Raw genomic sequence first — 21,336 nt, forward strand, 5'->3', positions numbered from 1 at the left:
CTGACAACAAAAAATTAACACCTGGATTAACATAATCTGCTACTAATATTATGAGCTCGCCATTGCAATTACCAGCCTGGAAAAAGCTCCAGGCCATCTACGAGGATTACGGAAAAACCTACTCCACTCGTGATGCTTTCGCTTCTGACCCAGAGAGATTCGCCAAGTTCTCCCACACTTTTGAGAACTTTGATGGGTCTCAGATTCTGTTCGATTTCTCCAAGAACCTGATCGACGAGAAGATCCTCAGCGCTCTTGTCGAGTTGGGAAAGGAGGCCAAAGTCGAGAAGCTCAGAGACGAGATGTTTGCTGGTGACCATATCAACACCACAGAGGACAGAGCCGTCTACCACGTTGCCCTTAGAAACAGAGACCTGAACGCCATGTACGTTGACAACGTCAATGTCACTCCAGAGGTCGACTCTGTGCTGCAGCACATGAAGGTTTTCTCTGAGCAGGTGAGATCAGGAGAGTGGAAGGGTTACACCGGAAAAGAAATAACCGATATTGTGAATATCGGAATCGGAGGCTCGGACTTAGGTCCCGTCATGGTCACCGAGGCATTAAAGCCATACGCTCACCCAAGACTGTCGGTGCACTTTGTTTCCAACGTCGATGGTACCCATATTGCCGAGACTTTGAAGAAGTGTGACGCAGAGACCACCTTGTTCTTGGTTGCTTCCAAAACTTTCACCACTGCTGAAACTTGTGCCAACGCAAACACCGCCAAGAACTGGTTCTTGCAAAGGGCCAAGGACCAGGCACACATTGCTAAGCACTTCGTCGCTCTCAGTACCAACGCTTCTGAGGTCGCCAAGTTCGGTATCGACACCAAGAACATGTTTGGTTTCGAGAACTGGGTTGGTGGAAGATACTCTGTGTGGTCTGCCATTGGAACCTCTGTGTGTTTGTACATTGGTTTCGAGAACTTTGAGAAGTTCTTGAAAGGTGCTCAAGCTGTTGACCACCACTTCAAGAACACTCCTATCGAGAAGAACATTCCATTTATTGGTGGACTGTTGACAGTTTGGTACAACAACTTCCACGGCGCTCAAACCAAGTTGGTTGCACCATTTGATCAGTACCTGCACAGATTCCCAGCTTACTTGCAACAGCTGTCCATGGAATCCAATGGTAAGTCTGTTACAAAGGACTCCAAGTTTGTCAACTACGAGACCGGAATCGTGATGTTTGGAGAACCAACCACCAACGCCCAGCATTCCTTCTTCCAATTGGTGCACCAAGGTACCAAGCTCATTCCAACCGACTTCATCCTGGCCGCCAAGTCCCACAACCCTATCGAAGGTAACTTGCACCAACGGATGCTTGCTTCCAACTTCTTTGCCCAGGCCGAGTCTTTGATGCTTGGAAAGACGAAGGAGCAGGTCGAGGCCGAGGGAGTCAAGGGCGACCTTGTTCCCCACAAGATGTTCTCGGGTAACAGACCAACCACCTCGATTCTGGCGCAGCTGATCACTCCAGCCACTCTTGGATCTCTGATTGCTTACTACGAGCACGTGACTTTTGTCGAGGGAGCCATCTGGGGTATCAACTCTTTCGACCAGTGGGGTGTGGAGCTCGGAAAGGTTCTTGCCAAGGTGATTCTGAACGAGCTCGACAACGACAAGCCAGTGGAAAGCCACGACGCCTCGACCAGAAACTTGATCAACCAGTTCAAGAAATGGGCTTAGTTTTATAGAACTTTTAATACTAACATAGTTTCCAATAAGAGTAAATTTTGTAAATAAGTCGTACCAATGCAAAACCCCATAACCTAACCGTGATGCTAACCCGTACCAGCGACTATTTCATGTTTCTCTTTAGCTTCAAGCTATCTCTTTTCCGTTGCGCAGTGACATTATAAAGAGGGTCAACCTCCAGGTCTGGGATGGTTGACTGAGTGTTAGATGCGGTGAAGAGTGAGCTGAGAGAGTTTGATTTGCTCTGTTTTTTGGGGAACACGGGGTTGGAAGGCGATTGTGCAGAAGATCCGAAATGGAACTGAGTCTCTGAAAATGGGCTCTGTAGCTTGGCCGTGTTCTCGAAAGAGAACTGGTCCATGGGATTGATGTTGAGTTTTGGCTTTGCGGACGCTGGAGAGTAGCCCGCTCTGGATTGGGGTGGCGTCATCAGAACGTCGTTCTGAGAGTCTCTGTGGGGCAGGTGTGGTTGCACGGCGATTTGAACAGAGTCCACAAGCGAGTCTGTGGACGAGAGTCTGGTGGCTGAAAAAGTCGGGTTCTGGTGCAACCATGAGGGTCTTTGCTGAGACATAAAGGTTCCTGTTGATGACGAGAACGAATTGCACCGCGCAATGGAGTCTGAATCGGCAACCGCGGAGCTGCACAGGTCCAACAGTCTTCTTCTGATGATGGATAAACAAATTCCTTGGTTCGAGTCAAGCAGCAATTCGTCTGTGGTTTTCTCGTTTCTGTCTAGTTGTAATGTTCTATCACTAACAAGTCGGTTGTACATCTGTTTGGAGATCTTGGACACGATTCCTGAAGGCGGGAAGTTGATGTTGAATGGCGTGATGTTTGGCTTGTTGGCGTATGAGTGGTAGAGTCCTATTAGTAGATCGTCAAATGTAGGGCTGAAATCGTAGCTTTGAAGGCTCACAGGCGAAGTTTCCATAACGTCCATCATGGAAGACATGGAAGAAACGCTGTTTGTCTTGTAGAGGTCTGAGAAACCAGAACTAACCGAGTCTGATCTCTTAGTTCCGACGGCTGGCGTCTGGAACGCGAAGGGCTGGTTCTGTTCCACAGGCGTCATGTATCCAGTGGTTCCGCCCGTGGGGGTCGCTATCATTTGGGATCCAGAACTCGAGTCGGATCTCGAGGGGTTAAGATTCAAGTGTAAATTCGATTTCATAGCTTTCATTCTAGAAGTCCATCTATCTTCTGGAGCAATGACAACACGCTGATGTAAGGAATTGACACAGTCCTACACGGACAATAGAAGAAAAGTTGATAAGTAGGATGAGAAACAATTTGACGTGCCTCAAAGGTACGTGTCTCTCCTTTAAAAAACCGAAAGGGAATATTTCCTAATTGGTGAAAATTAGCTAGTGTGCTAAAATTTCACCAAAGCGTAGGCTAAAGGGGGGGAACTTGGGGGACTGCAAAGAGGGAGAGTGATAGACCATAGTTGTTGACGTTATGGTTTTTATAGGTGTTACGTCTACCTGAAAATACGTCCGTCCCACTGCCTTCCTCACCGCGTCTCGCTTCTCCATCCACCAGTTGCTTCCAAAACTTCCGTCGGCCGGGTAACTTTACGACCCTTTTCGCGGGACGGTTTTTCTCGATTGTGGAACTGAAATTCAGTTACCCTCACTAACATGTAAAGGTGTCTACGCAGAACATTTGCCTCATTATTCTGTTGATTTTTTGTCTTGATAATATTAAGTGTGCCCTCGCAGCGTATGCCACGGACCAATATCTGAAAAATGCAAATCAGTCCTAAACATATAGATTTTGAACGTAAGTTGCCCGCACGCAGTTCAATCGCTAACTTTCAGCCCCATTCACCAGCTCAGCCACTAGCTCGATCACCATCACCAACGATTCGCAAACAAGCATCGCTTTCAAAGTGAAGACAACCGCCCCTAAGCTTTATTGCGTGCGTCCTAATGCGTCAATCGTTAGACCAGGATCGAGCTTGGATGTGTCCATCATCTTCCAGGGCCTGGCCAAGGAACCAGCAATCGGCACCAAGTGCAAGGATAAATTTTTGATCGTGTCCGTTCCATGCTCGGAAGACCTTGATCCAAAGTCGATCTCCTCCATATGGTCTGACCTCCAGTCCCAGGCTGGCTCTACTTCCGACGTGAAGGTTAAGGTGGTTTTCAACTACAGCAGCTTGAACAACACCATCCAAGAAGAATCTTCACAGCAAACAAACTCAGGATCAAAAGATGCCTCTACTGCTCTGGCAGGTGCTGCAGGTGCTGCAGGCGTTGCAGGCGTTGCGGGAACATCTTTGGCCAACGGATCTGCAGGATCTGGTGCCAAATCAGTCCCAGAAAAGAACGCAGTTCCAGCCGACGGCGAGCTCCAAGAATCCACGCCGTTGGCTTCGTCCTCCCCAACAGACCCATCTACGACAACTACTACCGCTGCTCCAGTCTCCAAAGATGCCGCCACCTCCACCAACGTGTACATTCTGGCTCTTCTCTTTGTGGTTCTGGCCTTCTTGTACGCTAAGTTTTTCCTATGAAGAGGTTGTTTTCTGTGTTTACACAGTTCATTGCAGGTGGTACGAGATGTTTGCGGGCCTTGAAAGCTGTTTGATTTGCTTGTCTAGTTCGGCCACTTAAAAACAAACCAACGAGTTATCCTGTTATATTTCTTAAGGCTGTGTCAAGTTTGTAGATTTGTGTTTTTTAATCAAACCTCTAACTTTGCGGGCAAAATAACCTTGTCTAATATTACTGATGAGCTTTAGACACCCTAACATTGCCTCTGGGGCCATGTCGCTCCAGTCCGCCGCGGAAGGGCCCAATGTGGTCAGCATACAAAGCACAGAAGACTCCGCATCTGTTTATATACCATCTTCTCAAACAGAACCTGACGAGCACACGGACCAGGACAGCGAGCCGGAAATCGTCATCACCGAAAGCCCCTTCAGGAAAGACTCGCGCAAAAGACGTGCATCGGAGTCGCTCACGGATTCGGAAGATGGGTCCGACGACGAGCTGATCATCCTGGGATCGGACGGCGAAACACAGGAAGAGAAGAAAACGACATCTGATTTGCTTAACGACGCCTCAAACCGCCCGAACAGCGTCAAGAGCTTGAAAGACGTGACGTGTCCGATCTGTTTTGACGAGATCGAGCAGTGCGTGGTGAGTCCATGCGGGCACTTCTATTGCTCGAATTGCGTGTACAGAGCGCTTGCGAGCTCCAAAGTGCGCAACGGTTCAAGGGGCTGCTGTGCCCTGTGCCGGAAAGTGGTGCAATATAAGGATCTTGTTTGGCTCAAGGTGCGAGTAATAAAAGATTCGCGCTCAGATTAGAAGATAGATTTTCAATGACTTTGGCACAGAGGAAGGAAAATTGGAATCTTTACGCCAACAACGACCACTTTTCGCTCCCGAGCTTCGAACGCAAAGCGCCCTACTCGACCATCAAAAAGGGCAAGTTCAAGGGATTAATCGACAGCAGAGCGCTGCGCTGTCGGTATCATAGCATAAATTCAAATTTATGTGTTTGTGGACATATACCATTAGTTTCGAGTCCTTTGCGGAACAGTTTTTCTTTGGAAGACGACCATTTGGTCGAGACCGTTCCTTCCATGCGGCAATACCCATCGTCTTCAAGTTCCTCCTCGAGCTCCTCGTCGGGGTCGTTCCCGTCGCTAACGCTATCATATTTTACCAGGTTTGGACGCCCCAAACAATGGGAAGAGATCCCCACAGACTCGAAAAAGCCCGCAACAGAGCGCCCACTAGAAACGGGAGATCTTGATCCGTCTGTTACTGACACCAAGCCCGTTCCAAGGAACGTCACCGAGCTGCTGGGGACCCTGGACACGGACGCTTCGATCGCAGTGGACGGATCTGCTGCTGGACAAGGAAGCATCATCAAGTTTGTTACGGGGTCGGACTACATGTTCAACAAGAAGCTGATGACGCTGCTGCATAAGGATAAGGAACTAAAGTCCGAGGAGGAGGATAGCGGCAAGGAAAACGGCGGGTCGCGGTGGTTTGGGAGTTCGGGCAAAACGGGCTCCGGCTCTGGGGAGCTAGAGTCGTCCTCGTTTCGCGAGGCCGGACTGGATCAGCTGCGGTGTCGGCCTCTGGGGAAGAAGAACAAGATACAGTTTAATTAGCATTGGGTAAGGCAGATAGGTATTGGGGGACGCCATTGTAGCTCACAGCGATCTTGCAAGATACTGCGTTGGTGTCGGGCTACCAAAAAAGTGTCGTGCCGATCCAAAACGCTTGGGAACAAATTCCTTGATTCATAATTTCATTTAGCCATGTTTCCAGGTAACTCGCACGCCACCTACAACAACCAGTACCAGCCGCCATCTGGCCCTCCACCATCGCAGCAGTACTCGCGGCCTGCTGCGCCACCTCCAAACTGGGGCCAGCAGCAGCAACAGCAGCCACAACAGCAGGCCCAGTACGGACGTGCACCTGCCCAGGAACCACCAATGCCCTCGTTCAGCATGCAAACCCAGCAAGTGAACGGATCGGGCCCTGTGCAGCAGTTTCAAAACTCTGCGTGTAATGGTACAAAGAAGGCTCTGTTGATCGGTATCAATTACATTGGAACCAACAACGCCTTGAGAGGCTGTATCAACGACGCGCACAACATGTACAACTATTTGACCCAGGCCCAGGGATACAAGGCCGAGGACATTGTCATGTTGACAGACGACCAAAGAGAGTTGGTCAAGGTGCCAACCAAGGCCAACATGATCCGTGCCATGCAGTGGCTGGTGAAAGACGCTAAGCCTGGAGACTCCCTGTTCTTCCACTACTCGGGACACGGTGGTCAGGAAGAGGACCAGGACGGAGACGAAGAAGATGGGTTTGACGATTGTATCTATCCTGTGGACTTCCAACAGTCTGGATCTCTGATCGACGACGTCATGCACGACATTATGGTGAGACCGCTACCGGCTGGTTGCAGACTCACGTGCATCTTTGACTCGTGCCACTCGGGAACGGTGTTGGACCTTCCTTTCTGCTACAGAGCCCAGGACGGAGGTATCAAGGAGTACAATATCTGGAAAGAGAGCTCTGGTGACGCCATGAACCTGGTCACCGGTTACCTGACCAGAAACCCAGCCATGATGTTCAGCTCTGTCAGCAGTGTTTTCAAGCGTGTCAAGGCATCCACGGGCAACCGCGCCGAGGAAATCAAACGAGCCAAAATGTCGCCAGCAGATGTGATCATGTTCTCTGGCTGCAAGGACTCGCAGACCTCTGCCGACGCAAGCGAGGCCGGAACCTTTACTGGAGCTTTGAGTTACGCTTTCATCAAGGTGATGTCGCAGTCGCCCGTGCAGAGCTACTTGACTTTGTTGCAAGGAATCAGAAACGTCCTTGCCCAGAAGTACACCCAGAAGCCCCAGCTGTCCTCGTCGCACCAGATCGACCCTAACATCCGGTTTATTATGTAAGAGTTGGAATAAAATTAATTTCTATCGGTTGTGGGGTATGACGAATTTCGACCTTTCAGTGTATCTGGTTACCAACGCCGAGATGGTTCCTGCGGGCGGCTCTTTCATCGAGTACGTGCGTCAGGCCATCGAAAATGGAGTTACGTGTCTCCAATTGCGAGAGAAGGATCTCAACACTCGGGACTTTATTGCCCGAGCCAGAGAGGTGAAGAAGCTAACCGACAAGGCGGGAATTCCGTTGATAATCAACGACAGGGCAGATATTGCGCTTGCGGTTGATGCACATTTGCACGTTGGTCAGGACGACATGACCGTCCAAGATGCCCGTAAATTGTTGGGTCCCGATAAAATCATTGGTGTTTCTGCCAGCAAGCCGCATGAGATACTAAAAGCTCTGGAGGACGGTGCGGACTACGTGGGAATTGGGATTTGTTTTGATACTAAGACAAAGGTCACTGCCAAGTTGCCGATGGGCCCAATTGGCGCACAGAAACTGCTCCAGATCATCAAAGACTCCGGTAAGCCATTGAAAACCTGTTTGATCGGAGGAATCAACGAGACGAACGTGCAGCGGGTTCGTGCACAGGCCAGGATCCCAGGACTAGCTATTGACGGTGTGGCTATCGTGTCGTGCATCATGGCTTCGCCAGACCCGGCTACAGCCACCCGAAAGCTCGTTTCTCTATGGAACGAGACTCCCATCTTCTGGCAGTCGCTCTCCACTGGACCAGAAGCCACCGTCAAGGAATTGATCCGCCAGGTGCGCACGGTCAAACCGTTGGTCCACCACATCACCAATGGCGTTGTCAAGAACTTTTCCGCGAACGTGACTTTGGCAATTGGAGCTGCTCCGCTGATGAGCGAGTGTCCTGAAGAGTTTGGGGAGCTGGCACAGTATCCCAACAATTCTTTGGTGCTCAACACGGGAACTCCTACAGAGGAGGAGACTCAAATGTACTTACAAGCTCTAAAAGCGTACAATAAGCACGGTAAACCGGTGGTGTACGATCCAGTTGGAGCCGGTGCGTCAACCATCCGCAGGCTCAGCGTCCAGAAACTGTTGCTCGAGGGCTACATGACGGTCATCAAGGGCAACCAGGGCGAGATCTTCACCGCTGCAGGGATCCAGAAGTCCATGCGCGGCGTCGACTCTGGGTCTGAGGAGGCGCTGGAGTCGGCCGTGTCTGTCGCCAAAACGCTGGCTGTGCAAACGAGATCTGTGGTGGTCGTCACAGGCAAGAAGGACATTGTTGTTGACGGAGTGCTTGACGGACGGCCTAGTGTGGATGGGGAAGTCACAGTGGCGATCATTGAGGGTGGCCACGAACTGATGGGAAATGTGACCGGAACAGGGTGTTCTTTGGGGTCTACCATAGCAGCTTTCGTGGCAGCCAATAAGGGATCCCCCTTCCTGGCCACTGTTGCTGCATGTAGCGTCTACAAACAGGCCGGACGGAAAGCTGGAGCTCGTGCTGCCGGGCCAGGCTCGTTCCAGACCTTGTTTCTAGACCAACTACAGGCCTGCACAGAAACAGGTGACTATGAGAATTTCCAAATAATTTCCTGAATAAAAATTGGCCAAATTTTTTTGTTTTCGTATTCAATTGCCAACGCGTGTAGATGTCGGATCAGCAAGAAAACGGCAAGGCCAGCGTTGATGTTTCCAGACCGGAAACGGCCGCAGACGTTCACCGTTTGCTTTCCAGGTACACAAAGACCGGAAAGAGCGCCGAAAAGAAGAAAATACTCAGACTGTTACAAGGAGTCAACAAGGAGAGACAGGAGTTTGAGCAGAAGTCTGTGCAGTTGGAGAAATCGTGGGCTAAGAACACCGAACAGGTCGACCTGGACTTGCTGCGTGTTCAGCTGCTTGCGTTCAACCTGTTGAGCAAAGACTTGGACCTGCCGTTCGAAGTTCAAACCAGTCTGTTGGGTAAGCCCCAAGTGGAAAGTGTTGATTCAGACTTGGAGTTCGGCGTCGATTACACAGAGAAGGCAGAGATTCTGGGATTGGACTCGTACAAGACCATACCGAATCCAGAGATCCACTCTGTTGGCCTTGCTGAGGGCGAGGCCATTGTCAAGGACAAGCTCGAGGCTCGTGTTTTGGAGTTGTCCAAATTGCCAGCCAATATAGGTCTTTACGATGCCGGCGATATTGAGAACGACCTGTCCAAAACTGCAGCTGACGTCCTGGATAATGTTGACGAGACCAAGATCCGCGCACTCAACGAGCTCAAGGCCATCAAGCTGCTGCCCGAACAGAAACAGCTGCGCCGAAAACTGCTGCAGAGCACGCTGTCAAGTGCGGTCACGCGCGACGGCAAGTACGGCTCCAACAGTTTCCGCTCGTTCAAACGCTCGTTCTCCATTAGAGATAAACAGAAGATCGAACAAACATCTAGACTCGCCGAGAAGCTGCAAGAACAACAGCGCCGTGAGAAGGAGGAGCTCGAGCACGATTTCCAGACCCAGAAAGTGAACCGTCTGGCTGCCATTTTCGACGAGGTCAGAGAAGAACTGGAGGAAAAGAGAAATGCACGGCACTCGCTTGCCAAGTCGCTCCAGCATTTCCATTCGCAGGTGGAGAAAGACGAGAGCAAGAAGTTGGAGAAGATCGCCAAACAGAGACTGGCCGCTTTGCGGTCGAATGACGAAGAAGCCTATATGCAACTGTTGACCCGTACTAAGGATACAAGACTACACCATTTGATCCAGCAAACCAACAATTTCCTGGACTCCTTGGCCAACGCCGTCAAGGTGCAGCAGGACGAGACCAGAGCTATCAACATGCAGGACCGTGCCGAAGAAGGACTGGAACCTTTGGAGGAGGAAACTGCGGAAGATGCAGAAACCCGTCGTGAGAAAATTGACTACTACGAGGTTGCTCACCGGGTGAAGGAGAAAGTGGAGAAACAACCCGCCCTCTTGGTTGGAGGTACATTGAAGGAGTACCAGCTGAAAGGTTTAGAGTGGATGGTTTCCTTGTACAATAACAACTTGAATGGTATTCTGGCAGACGAGATGGGTCTGGGTAAGACCATCCAGTCGATCTCCCTGATCACGTATCTGATTGAGGCCAAGAAAGAGCGCGGCAAGTTCCTTGTGATTGTTCCGCTCTCCACCATAACCAACTGGACGTTGGAGTTTGAAAGATGGGCTCCTGCTGTGAAGACAATTGTTTACAAAGGTTCTCAGAACCAGCGGAAACAGCTACAGTATGAGGTGAGAAGCGGAAACTTCTCTGTGTTGCTCACAACTTACGAATACATCATTAGAGACCGGCCGTTGCTGTGCAAGTTCAAATGGGCGCACATGATCATCGATGAGGGTCACCGTATGAAGAATGCCACCTCGAAACTGTCGCTCACTTTGCAACAATACTACCACACCAGAAACAGACTGATTTTGACAGGTACTCCATTGCAGAACAACTTGCCTGAGCTTTGGGCGTTGCTGAACTTTGTTCTTCCAAAAGTGTTCAACTCTGTTAAGTCTTTCGATGAGTGGTTCAACACTCCTTTCGCCAACACTGGCCACCAGGACAAGCTCGAGCTTTCTGAAGAAGAGAGTTTGCTGATTATTAGAAGATTGCACAAGGTTTTGAGACCGTTCTTGCTGAGAAGACTGAAGAAAGATGTGGAGAAAGATCTTCCAGACAAGGTTGAGAAGGTCGTCAAGTGCAAGCTTTCTGGACTGCAGTCGTCGCTTTACAAGCAGATGTTGAACCACAACGCTCTCTTTGTTGGTATTGGTACTCAGGGAGCTACCAAGACCGGTTTGAGAGGTCTGAACAACAAGATCATGCAGCTGAGAAAGGTCTGCAACCATCCTTACGTTTTCGAGGAGGTTGAGGATATCGTGAACCCGACACGGATGACGACAGATTTGATATGGAGATCCTCTGGAAAGTTCGAGCTGTTGGACAGGGTGCTACCGAAGTTCAAAGCTTCTGGGCACAAGGTGTTGATTTTCTTCCAAATGACCCAGGTGATGGACATTATGGAGGACTATTTGCGGTTCAGAGACATGAAGTACATGCGTTTGGACGGATCCACCAAGGCGGATGACCGTCAGGATATGTTGAAAGACTTCAATGCCCCAGACTCGGAGTACTTCTGTTTCCTGCTGTCTACAAGAGCCGGTGGATTGGGTTTGAACTTGCAGACCGCAGACACTGTCATTATTTTCGACACCGATTGGAACCCGCACCAGGACTTGCAAGCACAGGACAGAGCGCATCGTATTGGTCAGAAGAACGAGGTGCGTATCCTGAGACTGATCACAGAGGACTCTGTGGAGGAGGTTATCCTGGAAAGAGCACACCAGAAGCTGGACATCGACGGAAAGGTTATCCAGGCTGGTAAGTTCGACAACAAGTCGAGTGCCGAAGAGCAGGAAGCGTTCCTGAAGCGTCTGTTGGAGGCAGAGAAGCAGAAGGCTGAGGACGAAGAGGACGACGAGCTAGACGACGAGGACCTGAACGACATTCTTGCGAGAAACGACGACGAGAAGGTGATGTTTGCCAAGATGGACAAGGCGCGGTTCGAGGCTGACAAGAAGCTGGACGGTCCGCGTTTGATGACGTTCGAGGAGCTGCCACCTGTGTTCAAGGAGGACATTGCAGACCATCTGGAGAAGGAGAAGCCGGACTCTGCTGTGAAGCGGGAGAGAAAGCGGGTTATCTACGACGACGGGCTTACCGAAGAGCAATGGCTGGATGCGATGGACGCCGAGGATGACACGGTCGAGGCTGCTGCGGAGCGGAAGCGACAGTCGATGCAACGGCGGCGGACGAAGCGGTCTGCTGCCGCGGAGCTCGATGAGGACGAAGACGAGACGCCGCGCAAGAGACGCAGCACCAAGTCGGCGACGCCAATGAGCGACGAGAGCTTTGCCGAGGACGACGGCCAGGAGCCGTTTGTTGGACTGTGCCAGGCAGTGCTGGAAAAGCTGGCGGCCGTCACTGACAACGAGGGCCGTTCGCGGTCGGAGCTGTTCATGGTGGCACCATCCAGAAAGCTTTATCCGGACTACTACCAGATTGTAAAGAAAGCCGTTGCAATCAAGGACTTGCAAAAGGGCCTCAAGAACGGGTCGATCGTGGACTACGAGATGTTCAAGGAGAAGCTGGAGCTGATGTTTACGAACGCCAAGCTTTACAACGAGGAAGGGTCGGTCGTGTACGAGGACGCTGTGGAGCTCGAGAAGGTCGCAAACGAAGAGTTGGCCAAGGTGGACGCCGAGCTGGGCGTGGAATAGCGATGTAATTATAGTGTCCATTATACAATTTTCAATTTGGACTCGAACTTGAAGTAGAGCAGGTACGGCACTGCCATGCCCGCAGCCAACCCGACAATCTTTTCGGGCAAGGTATGGTAGAACACGCTGGTGATTGCGAACAGCACGATCCACGCGGCGGAGTAGATCGCAGACAGCCGCACGGCCGCGTTGTAGACGAACGTTTTGGAGTCGGCCCGGAACACCTTGACGGCGTTTTCGAGCTCAAAAATCAGACACAGCCCAAAACAGCTCAGTATTAACGAGTGGCCGCTGAACTTTGTTCCTCCAATCCATTGCGCTCCCGACAGCCGGCACTGTCTATAGGTGAGGTCCGACTCGTCCGAGCAGTGGCCCCCAGTGAGTTTGAGCACTCTGTCGAAAACGGAGTTGCCAAAGAACCACACGATCAGTAAAGACACCCAGGTGTAGATGAACGCCAGTTTGTAAGCTTGGCGAATGAGAATTGTCTTGCGCGAAGGCTCTGTGCGATGGACGAGCGGTAGAACGACCTCTGACTGTTTCGTGCTGACGACATAGTAGGTAATCAGTGCGAAACAGACGAAAAACCCTTCAAACGAGTGGCCTGCAAAGATCTGGTTCAAAGGCCCGTTAGAGTCCAGCAAAAACGAGGTCTTTGGCACGTCGATCCCGGTCCAGTCGAGCACAAGCTTCAGAAACGTTCCCACAACTAGGATCGACGGGTGAATCAAAAGGAAATACCCCTTGTGCGAGTAGACATCGGAAAGGTTCATGTGTAAACACTAGGGTAAATATTTTTTGCGGCCGCTAGGAATTTTTGGTCAAAATTGTAGATTTTGGAGTCGGCCAACAGAATCTCCAGCTGGCGCAATTCCGCCGATGGCTGCGGTCCGACGCTCGTGGCATGCACTTTCGACACTCTGAACAGGTCACATATAAGAACAACCTCGTCGGTATCGTTGAGGGTGATGCTGATCTTGGAGAAATCGAGATCATGGTCGAGCCCCGATGGGGGCTGTAGCCGGGCCTTGAGCCGCAGAAAAGTGGCTTTCTTGAGCTGGAACTGGATCAGATACTGTCGCACGCGTTTGGCAAATTTGATCAGGTCGACGTTGAGGTACTCGTAGGCGATCGAGTGTAGCGGGATGAAATTGGGCACCGTGGTTTTGAAGATTTCCCACTGATCGTTCTTAGGTTGTCTGCGGAGAATCACATAGTGCGGCACGACGTATGTGGCAGAGTCCTGGTCAAACACGTCGAACCGGATCCCCAAGTACCTGTCGGTACCGTTTGCTTGTGGGTCATTGACAGGGAACCCGGTGATCCCCCCCAGTCTGTACGCGTTTTCTAGCTGGATCGCGGGTTCGAGTTTGGAATGCAGTTCGGTGTAGTCTGCGGCAGACCGGTCTTTTGCCGACTCACGTTTCTGACGTTTCGCTTTATTGGACTCGCGTTTCGCGTCCTCCACCTGGCGAATCCCCTCGCTCATCAGACTCTGGATAAGATCGTCAAAGTACTGGTGGTGGGAAAGCTCCTGGTTGACTTCTTCAACGTCTTCTTCCACCTCCTCATCGATCTCAGCCAGTTCATCGTCAAGCTGTTTGAACGACTGTCGTAGAGACTCGACCTCCAATGCCAATTGCTCTTTGCGAGCCACAAGCTCTTCAACAGTAGCCATTAATAAACAAAGAAAAATAAGAGAAAATAAAATAATTTATGGATTTTTCTTCTCACTATAAATTCATGAAGGAGGCCTTCAAGGTCGCCGAGACGGCCCTTGCTGTGCGAGAGGTGCCTGTCGGGTGTGTGATGGTGTACGAAGACCAGATCATTGCCAAGGCGTTCAACCAGACAAACCTCACGCTCAACGGGACAAAACACGCAGAGTTCGAGGCGTACGACCAGATCCGCGCCAAATACCCCACGTCGTACGAGCAAGTGCTGCGCAAAACAACGCTCTACGTCACTGTCGAACCCTGTATTATGTGTGCGTCGCTACTTCGCCAGCTGGAAATTCAAACGGTGGTGTTTGGCTGCCCCAACGAACGGTTTGGAGGAAACGGGTCTATCTTCGCAATCAACAAAGACGACTTGCTCAATCGACCGTACCAGTCAATCCCGGGAGTTCTGAGCAAACAGGCTGTCATGCTCCTGCGAAAATTCTACCTCCTGGAAAACAGCAAGAGTCCTGCCTCCATCGGGAAGAAAAATAGACGGCTCGAACAGAACGAGTTCCCGCCCATTGAATATCGCAAGTACCTCACCAAATCAGAGTTCGAGTCCCTGTTCGGCAAAAAGTTCGGCTTTGTCTACGACAACAACCTGTTTTTGGAATTCGACGACGACGGAACTGTGGTCAATGAAACACCAAGCAAGAAGCTCAAGACGCGCTAGTGGTCTCGTGTATCTTTTGCAGGTTTTGCTCCAGCACCTCGTTATTCTTCAACACGTCATCGCTCGAAAAGAGCTCGTCATTCTCACTGAGCTTGTTCTTCAGGGTAGGGATCGGCTTGTCGCCCGTCTCCACAAGCTTCAGAGTCTGCCAATCGTTGAGCAGATCTGTGTAATATTGTAAATAAGAATCCGTTAACGATTTGAGAGACTCGTTAATCTCGTCGGTCTTGGTAGCTTCAAACAGTTGGAACTCATCGAGAATATCCTTTTCAAACTTCTCAAACACCTCGAAAGCGTTTTTCTTCTCCTTTTCCAGAACTTCAATCCTAGAATCAAGCTTCTGGATGCGCTCGTTGGTGAGGTTTCCGTGCTGATGAGACCCCATCCCCGTCATAGACTCAAATTTCCGTGTAAGGAAGATGATAGTACCCTCGGTCGAGGACGTGACAGACCCACCTTTGACCAGACGATCCTTCTCCTGCTTGGCCTTTTCAAGATAGTTGGACAACATCTCGTAGTCCAATGCCTTGGCTTCCTTGAGCTTCACCAAGTTTTTGAGCTGTGTGATGTAGTTTTCGAGGTCTCTCAGCGAAGTGAGGTAGTCGTATTCGATCTCGTGGTTCAGGTAAAACGATCTGTCTGAAATCTTTTGCAAATTGGCTCCAAATTTAGAAAACTGGTCAGAAATGTCCTTTCCAGACCGGTCGCCAGAATCCTCACGGTTCTTTCCGTCAAAGTCGTTGCTGAACAGCACGTTCAGTTTTGAAAACTCCTGAGAAAACCGTGCAAAGTCGGTCGAAATGTCCTGCTGCCGCGTCAACACTTTGGAGTAGATGTGATCGATATTAACTAGATTCTCCTGCAATTTGCTGGACTTTTCCTGGATCTCCTGGAACTCTCGCTTGTACTTTGAGTCGTAGCTTGGTTTCTTGAAACTGTTCATGATGTAATCTGTGACTGTCTCGATGTTCTGTGATGCTGTGTTGTTTGGATCGATCGATCCCGAGGAAATCTTCAAGTTCGAACGATAAGTATGCCACGAATCGGAGTCCTCCAAAAAGATATGGAAGATTTGCGACTTGCGCAACGTAGGGTGCTTGCAAATACGCGCCAGAAAGATGCTGAGCGAAACAGCACGTTTTTTTGTAAACTCGTCTGTGAATCTGCCTCCTTTGATGTACTCCAAACGCTCCTTATTTGGCAGAGGAGGGATAATCAGGGTTGGAAAATCATTGGACAGACAATCGTACAAAAAGTTGAAATCAGAGTATCTGCGTCGCAATTGATAGTCCTTCTGCTTGAATGTGGGACCATTCGTGCGGATTTTGATCAAATACGACGTGTATGGGTTTTGACCATCATATTCTGTAATGGGGCTCGAAACCTCTGTTTCAATGTAGTATTCAGGTGAAGGTTGGGGTTCTTCTGCGGGAGTCTGATCCGACACAATAAACTCATCGTGTTGAAGCTCGGGCGTATGTTCGGGTTCCAGTTCGGTGCCCACAAGTAGTCCAGACCCACTTTCATCTGCCTCCTCAGCCTTGTCCTGATCGTCAATTGGCTCGCTTGCGCTCTCGGAATCGGACGACCGCTCGTCCAAAGCCGGTAATTGAGGCTCCGGTGGAGTCTCCGAGGGACCGTCATCGCGATCCCATTGGACAGATGTGAACTGATCAGACATATTGCTTTAGACGAGGAATAAATTAATGGCAAATTATTTACACAATACTATCCATCCTTACACCAGAAAAAAAGGAAACTGGTTGCACCTATTCTAAGCTTGGAGACTGCTCGTCCAATCCTTGTTCGAGTCTCTGGTCGGCAGGAAGAACCCAATTGGTAGGGTCGAGCTTGGCACGGACTTTGTAAATTTTCTGGTCTTCTTGTTCGATGATACCGTACTCCAGGTTTCCACATTGGGTCAAACTTTCAATCACCAGGTTGTAATCGCCGTAAGACAGACCAGAAACTCTGTAGAAGCCAGCAAGAACAGACAGCGGGAGGAATCCGTCGCTGTTCATGTGTTTTCTCAAAAAGATATCCTTAACAAGGTTCTGTGTCGAGAAGTAGTAGTCGATCTGTTTAGCAAGCGTCTGGAGCATGGCATCCCGCATGCTGCTGTCCTGAGGTGGGATCGAGATCTGCTGTGGCTGTTGCGGAATGACCGATGCAAATGGAGCCGGCGCGGCCGGATATGGAATGTAAGGGATCGGAGCATAGAAAGGTGGCTGTTGGGGTATGAAGTATTGCGACTGCTGTTGGTAGCTTGGTCGACTGTGATGGTGTCTATTGTTTTGGCCATTGAAAGGACGGCTGTTGTATGGAGCATACGGCAACTGGCCGTTGGCTCCGTTAACCTTGCCGTTCTGAGCAGCCTGACCACTGTATCTTTTGTTTTGGTTATTGTAGTGCATTCGGTACTGACGGCCAGCGAACGAATTGTTTCCATTGCCGTTGGCTCTGGCAAACTTCTGCTGAGACTCGTCAGCCTTGAGCTCGTTAGACTCGCTCTCGAGCTCGGAGGACTGTTTGATGTTGGATGCATTTTCTGGAGTAAGAACGTTGTTTGCGGAGCTGGCATCACCGTTCAACTCGGTCTCGCGCGCGTCACCGGCCTTTTTCACGTTCTTCTTCAGGTCTTTATTTTCCTTGGCTTCGCCATCTTTGAAGTTCTTCTTCTTGTTCTTCTTCTTGCCCTGGGGCTTAGGGGTGGATTTATTCGAAGCAATCACCACTGAAGCTTTGAACGGAACCCATTTCTCCTTTCCTTGGGCAGCCTTGGCAACAACCGGGGTGGCTTCTGGCGTGGATTCACGCACACCAATAGCCTCGACAGATGGCTTGGCTGGAATCACAGTAGGGGTGCTTCCCCAAACATTAGTGGCGGGCAGAGGAGCAGGGGCCAGCTTAACCTTCTTTGGCTCCTGGTCTTCCTTGGAAGGCTCGGGCTTGCTCTCCGGCTCCTTCGAGCTGGATCTGCTGGCCTTCTTCTCTTTTTTCTCTTTTTTGTCGGTTTTGTCGGTTTTCTTGGTCTGTTGAACCACTTTTTCAGGCTCCTTGTCACTGATGCTCAGATTGGAAATTCCGTTCTCAATCTCAGATTTCGCAACATTCGACGAAGATGGCGCTCCGGCAGCGTGGGCATATGAAAATACAGCAGACATCGTAATGGATCACGTAAATTATGTATTAAAAATGCAAGTCCTTTAGTAGATCAACACCTCCCTCTTCCAACTAAAGTTGAACAATTCTCCATACACCGAAAATTTTTTGTGACTCCCCTGTTTAGTTTGGTTACCCTCCACAAGCACTACCCTCACACACCCGTGCCCGCGAACCGAGCAATTTTAAAAACCGGTTCGTTCCTGCGAGATGCCGTTATTGTATATCTATTGTTTGGAGTGTTTGTGGGAAGAAATTTTTCACCGCAATTGGATGCCCCATGCTCGCCCCACAACAGTGACTTGTTTTTTTTTTTTTTTCGCGGTAGTTGCATTGCAAGCTTTTTGCTGTTCTGGTGCAAGGTGTGAAGAGCAAATGCTCACGATACTGAGCCACATGGGAACAGAACATCCAATGTAAACTACTGGTACGGGCTACATAAATAGCGGGATGTACTCAGATGTAGAAGACTTTCATCATGTCCGAGATTGTGTACGACCCTAACAAGGCGGACGACCAGTTTCAAGCTGGTCCCAAACCGGCGATCCCCAAGTTTGTCTCATATTTCCTAGTGAGTACGGTCATTGTGGCTGGTGTGATGTTAGCAATCTTTTTGATGTACAAGCTAATAACCGGCAGACCGTTCAAGGACATTTTCAAACAAACAAACACAGACAGCGATCGGTATAGTGGTGAGGAAATGCAGCATTTTGACCGTGAAATCACCAAGATGGACCCCCTTGAGCCGTCCAGGCCCGAATATCCCCAGTCAACATACCAGAACCAGTAGTGTACCGTTTGGTGGCTTGGACGATTGTGGCTATGCAGAAAGTTTTTTTTTTTCCCATGTATAATTACCAGATTGGACTCCTGAAATAAATATTGGCGCAGCAGCACTCAGTCCAAGTTGTGTTGTTTAAGTTATTTATAAATTAAACTGAACAAGCTCCTTCATAATCTGAATTAACACTGAAATTGCAAGCAAAAGCCCACCGACTTGAAGCTTGTAAATTTAGCGGTTAATTTCTCAAACAGAATACAAGTGGTCAGTTTGGTTGTTTACTATTTTGTTACCAAAAGCATACAACCCAATAAATAAAGATTGCCAATCAGTCCTTCCTTACCAATGAGAAAAGAATTACAGTATATCATTTTGGCGCATCTATTAGTGGTGCTCTTCCTTGTCTATGAGACCTTCGACCTCATAACGTTGCTCAACGACGACAGTTTTAGCGACGCTTTGCTGGAATCTGAATTATCTTCGACAGTGGAGAGACCGCAGCTTATCCCGAAAATTATCCATCAGACATATAAAACAACAGATATCCCAGAGGTGTGGAAAAAGGGTCAACAAAGCTGCATCGACCTCCACCCAGACTATCAGTACATGTTGTGGACTGATGAAATGTCCAGAGAGTTTATCTCTGAGCATTATCCATGGTTTTTGCAAACTTTTGATAATTACAAGTACCCTATCCAGCGTGCCGATGCGATCAGATACTTTGTTTTGAGTCACTATGGAGGTATCTATATTGACCTAGATGACGGATGCGCCAAAAAATTAGACCCATTGCTCACCGTTCCTGCATTTGTTAGAAAGACCATCCCAACTGGAATCTCAAACGACGCCATGGGATCGATCCCAAGACACCCATTCTTTGCCAAAGCCATCGACTCTCTCAACAAGTACAACAACAACTGGCTGGTGCCGTACATCACCATCATGTACTCTACTGGTCCGCTGTTTTTGTCTGTGATTTGGAAACAATACAAGAGATGGGGCGTTCCGGACGCCGGAATCGTGAGAATCCTGATGCCGGATGATTACAACCGCGGCGAGGATCCATTCTTCACTATTTCGAAAGGATCATCGTGGCACATGGACGATGCCAAGTTCATGTTCTTGATGCTCAACCACATCGTTTGGGCTGTCATTGGGGGATTCTTGGTTGCATTTTTGTTTTTCTACTTGGAGTACTTGATGTACTCGTTTTTCATTTCGAACACATTTAAGAGATTCAGAAAAGGAGTTTGGAATCTTATGAGACTCAAATCCTGGTCTCATGGAAATAATTACACTCGCTTGAGTCCTTACAAACAAGCCAAATACTTGAAAACAAGAAACAGAAAGGACTCCAACCTGCCTGTCGCCATCAATATTGATACGGAGAAAAATGTCATGGAAGTTTAAGGTTCCCCCCAACTCGTTTATGTATACTAGCATATGTCTGTCATGTAATAATAGAAACAAGGAAGATGGTGACGTATAGTAACGGCTTACCGTTATATTAAAAACAGCCAATAGCTCCTGTTGCATCGGTGATGTCGGGCAGAGCCCACATAAATTTTCAACGGCGCCCGCTTTTTTTAAGCGAACATTTGTATAATCATGCTGATCCCGATCATCTTGCTTGCTGCTGGTGCTGTGGCCCAGAAGGTGCTCACCAATGATGTTTGGACGTCCACGTCTTCTAATAATTTGGTTCTCATCACTCCAACCGTGATTGACGAGGTTACCATTTCCGCTTCCCCAGTTACAGATTCTGCAACCGTTTGGAATTCGCTCGACTCCTCGGGTATTCCCTACCTTGTGACTCCCACTGTTTCTGGCTCCAGTACCATCTCGGCATCTCCAACTGCTACTGACACCTCGTATCCAACTGCCACCGGGGGAGCTCCTCCTGTGCTGCGGTGCATGAACGACAGAGCAGACGACTCCAACTCGGGGTATCCATTCTGCATCACCAACGGCACAGAGATGGTTGTTGGCGAAACATACTGGATCACCTGGGATCCGTCTTATTGGGGCAGCGACGATATCACCAGAGTGCGTATCTCCACCAACGAGTATCCACCAGTTGACGGAGACGACGCTCTCTTTACGTCAGATTACATCAGCAACAATAATGGCTTTTTCGCTTGGGAGGTCAAGTCGTCTTATCGCAAAAGCGGCACCGAAGGCTATTGTTGGCTGCTCATCACTCCCCAGCTGGATTCCACCACGGACGCAAAGCACACGGGAACCACGTATGGACCGCTCATCAGAGTGATAGAGCACGAGTCCGATGCGTACACAGAAATCACAAGACTGCCTTCAGATAACGGCAAGAGCTCTTCCGGGTCGAGCTCCAAGGTGAAAGTGATTGTTCCTGCGGTAGTTGTGCCGGTAGTTGTGTTGGGAGCTCTTGTGGTTGCAATTGTTTGGTATTTCAAAAAGATGGGAACCAAGCCGCAATTGAGCAACTTGATCCATCTTAAAGACCGGCATCCGGACAACGCAAGTATAACCACTTATGATCTGCAGTCTCATGCTACCACGACCACTGCTTCATCCATAAACGACAACCCCTTTGAATAAGCACAAAATACGTATTAACCAAG

At 49.5% G+C, this 21,336-nt stretch overlaps 18 protein-coding genes across 18 annotated transcripts; 9 read left to right on the plus strand and 9 right to left on the minus strand.

Moving 5' to 3' along the window:
• Positions 1-50: 50 nt before the first annotated feature.
• OGAPHI_004364 (uncharacterized protein) lies at positions 51-1,691 on the plus strand (the record flags this gene model as incomplete). The annotated part of the gene is made up of 1 exon (XM_046205434.1): positions 51-1,691. The coding sequence occupies one exon, from the start codon at positions 51-53 to the stop codon at positions 1,689-1,691; it is 1,641 nt and encodes a 546-aa protein (XP_046061379.1).
• On the minus strand, positions 69-1,771 carry OGAPHI_004365 (uncharacterized protein; the record flags this gene model as incomplete). The annotated part of the gene is made up of 3 exons (XM_046205435.1): positions 69-428; positions 576-1,660; positions 1,756-1,771. The coding sequence occupies 3 exons, from the start codon at positions 1,769-1,771 to the stop codon at positions 69-71; spliced, it is 1,461 nt and encodes a 486-aa protein (XP_046061380.1).
• A 32-nt stretch (positions 1,772-1,803) lies between these two features.
• OGAPHI_004366 (uncharacterized protein) lies at positions 1,804-2,883 on the minus strand (the record flags this gene model as incomplete). Its single annotated transcript, XM_046205436.1, has 1 exon — positions 1,804-2,883. One exon carries the CDS (start codon positions 2,881-2,883, stop codon positions 1,804-1,806), a length of 1,080 nt encoding a protein of 359 aa, XP_046061381.1.
• Positions 2,315-5,835, plus strand: OGAPHI_004367 (uncharacterized protein; the record flags this gene model as incomplete). Its single annotated transcript, XM_046205437.1, has 4 exons — positions 2,315-2,559; positions 3,549-4,160; positions 4,444-4,887; positions 5,256-5,835. 4 exons carry the CDS (start codon positions 2,315-2,317, stop codon positions 5,833-5,835), a joined length of 1,881 nt encoding a protein of 626 aa, XP_046061382.1.
• On the minus strand, positions 3,855-4,166 carry OGAPHI_004368 (uncharacterized protein; the record flags this gene model as incomplete). The annotated part of the gene is made up of 1 exon (XM_046205439.1): positions 3,855-4,166. One exon carries the CDS (start codon positions 4,164-4,166, stop codon positions 3,855-3,857), a length of 312 nt encoding a protein of 103 aa, XP_046061383.1.
• Positions 5,187-8,172, minus strand: OGAPHI_004369 (uncharacterized protein; the record flags this gene model as incomplete). The annotated part of the gene is made up of 5 exons (XM_046205440.1): positions 5,187-5,609; positions 6,064-6,627; positions 6,706-7,158; positions 7,579-8,066; positions 8,133-8,172. 5 exons carry the CDS (start codon positions 8,170-8,172, stop codon positions 5,187-5,189), a joined length of 1,968 nt encoding a protein of 655 aa, XP_046061384.1.
• OGAPHI_004370 (uncharacterized protein) lies at positions 5,986-7,137 on the plus strand (the record flags this gene model as incomplete). The annotated part of the gene is made up of 1 exon (XM_046205441.1): positions 5,986-7,137. One exon carries the CDS (start codon positions 5,986-5,988, stop codon positions 7,135-7,137), a length of 1,152 nt encoding a protein of 383 aa, XP_046061385.1.
• Positions 7,175-8,704, plus strand: OGAPHI_004371 (uncharacterized protein; the record flags this gene model as incomplete). The annotated part of the gene is made up of 1 exon (XM_046205442.1): positions 7,175-8,704. One exon carries the CDS (start codon positions 7,175-7,177, stop codon positions 8,702-8,704), a length of 1,530 nt encoding a protein of 509 aa, XP_046061386.1.
• On the minus strand, positions 8,209-8,511 carry OGAPHI_004372 (uncharacterized protein; the record flags this gene model as incomplete). The annotated part of the gene is made up of 1 exon (XM_046205443.1): positions 8,209-8,511. The coding sequence occupies one exon, from the start codon at positions 8,509-8,511 to the stop codon at positions 8,209-8,211; it is 303 nt and encodes a 100-aa protein (XP_046061387.1).
• A 53-nt stretch (positions 8,705-8,757) lies between the features above and the next one.
• Positions 8,758-12,399, plus strand: OGAPHI_004373 (uncharacterized protein; the record flags this gene model as incomplete). The annotated part of the gene is made up of 1 exon (XM_046205444.1): positions 8,758-12,399. One exon carries the CDS (start codon positions 8,758-8,760, stop codon positions 12,397-12,399), a length of 3,642 nt encoding a protein of 1,213 aa, XP_046061388.1.
• OGAPHI_004374 (uncharacterized protein) lies at positions 10,351-10,968 on the minus strand (the record flags this gene model as incomplete). Its single annotated transcript, XM_046205445.1, has 1 exon — positions 10,351-10,968. The coding sequence occupies one exon, from the start codon at positions 10,966-10,968 to the stop codon at positions 10,351-10,353; it is 618 nt and encodes a 205-aa protein (XP_046061389.1).
• Positions 12,400-13,168: 769 nt separating the features above from the next.
• OGAPHI_004375 (uncharacterized protein) lies at positions 13,169-14,077 on the minus strand (the record flags this gene model as incomplete). The annotated part of the gene is made up of 1 exon (XM_046205446.1): positions 13,169-14,077. One exon carries the CDS (start codon positions 14,075-14,077, stop codon positions 13,169-13,171), a length of 909 nt encoding a protein of 302 aa, XP_046061390.1.
• Positions 14,078-14,115: 38 nt separating this feature from the next.
• On the plus strand, positions 14,116-14,793 carry OGAPHI_004376 (uncharacterized protein; the record flags this gene model as incomplete). The annotated part of the gene is made up of 1 exon (XM_046205447.1): positions 14,116-14,793. The coding sequence occupies one exon, from the start codon at positions 14,116-14,118 to the stop codon at positions 14,791-14,793; it is 678 nt and encodes a 225-aa protein (XP_046061391.1).
• OGAPHI_004377 (uncharacterized protein) lies at positions 14,780-16,474 on the minus strand (the record flags this gene model as incomplete). The annotated part of the gene is made up of 1 exon (XM_046205448.1): positions 14,780-16,474. One exon carries the CDS (start codon positions 16,472-16,474, stop codon positions 14,780-14,782), a length of 1,695 nt encoding a protein of 564 aa, XP_046061392.1.
• An 88-nt stretch (positions 16,475-16,562) lies between these two features.
• OGAPHI_004378 (uncharacterized protein) lies at positions 16,563-17,957 on the minus strand (the record flags this gene model as incomplete). The annotated part of the gene is made up of 1 exon (XM_046205450.1): positions 16,563-17,957. The coding sequence occupies one exon, from the start codon at positions 17,955-17,957 to the stop codon at positions 16,563-16,565; it is 1,395 nt and encodes a 464-aa protein (XP_046061393.1).
• A 476-nt stretch (positions 17,958-18,433) lies between these two features.
• On the plus strand, positions 18,434-18,745 carry OGAPHI_004379 (uncharacterized protein; the record flags this gene model as incomplete). The annotated part of the gene is made up of 1 exon (XM_046205451.1): positions 18,434-18,745. One exon carries the CDS (start codon positions 18,434-18,436, stop codon positions 18,743-18,745), a length of 312 nt encoding a protein of 103 aa, XP_046061394.1.
• Positions 18,746-19,081: 336 nt separating this feature from the next.
• OGAPHI_004380 (uncharacterized protein) lies at positions 19,082-20,146 on the plus strand (the record flags this gene model as incomplete). The annotated part of the gene is made up of 1 exon (XM_046205452.1): positions 19,082-20,146. The coding sequence occupies one exon, from the start codon at positions 19,082-19,084 to the stop codon at positions 20,144-20,146; it is 1,065 nt and encodes a 354-aa protein (XP_046061395.1).
• A 198-nt stretch (positions 20,147-20,344) lies between these two features.
• On the plus strand, positions 20,345-21,313 carry OGAPHI_004381 (uncharacterized protein; the record flags this gene model as incomplete). Its single annotated transcript, XM_046205453.1, has 1 exon — positions 20,345-21,313. One exon carries the CDS (start codon positions 20,345-20,347, stop codon positions 21,311-21,313), a length of 969 nt encoding a protein of 322 aa, XP_046061396.1.
• Positions 21,314-21,336: the final 23 nt, after the last annotated feature.

Source organism: Ogataea philodendri (genome assembly GCF_020536065.1).
Source record: "Ogataea philodendri strain CBS6075 chromosome Unknown scaffold2, whole genome shotgun sequence".
Lineage (NCBI taxonomy): Eukaryota > Fungi > Ascomycota > Pichiomycetes > Pichiales > Pichiaceae > Ogataea > Ogataea philodendri.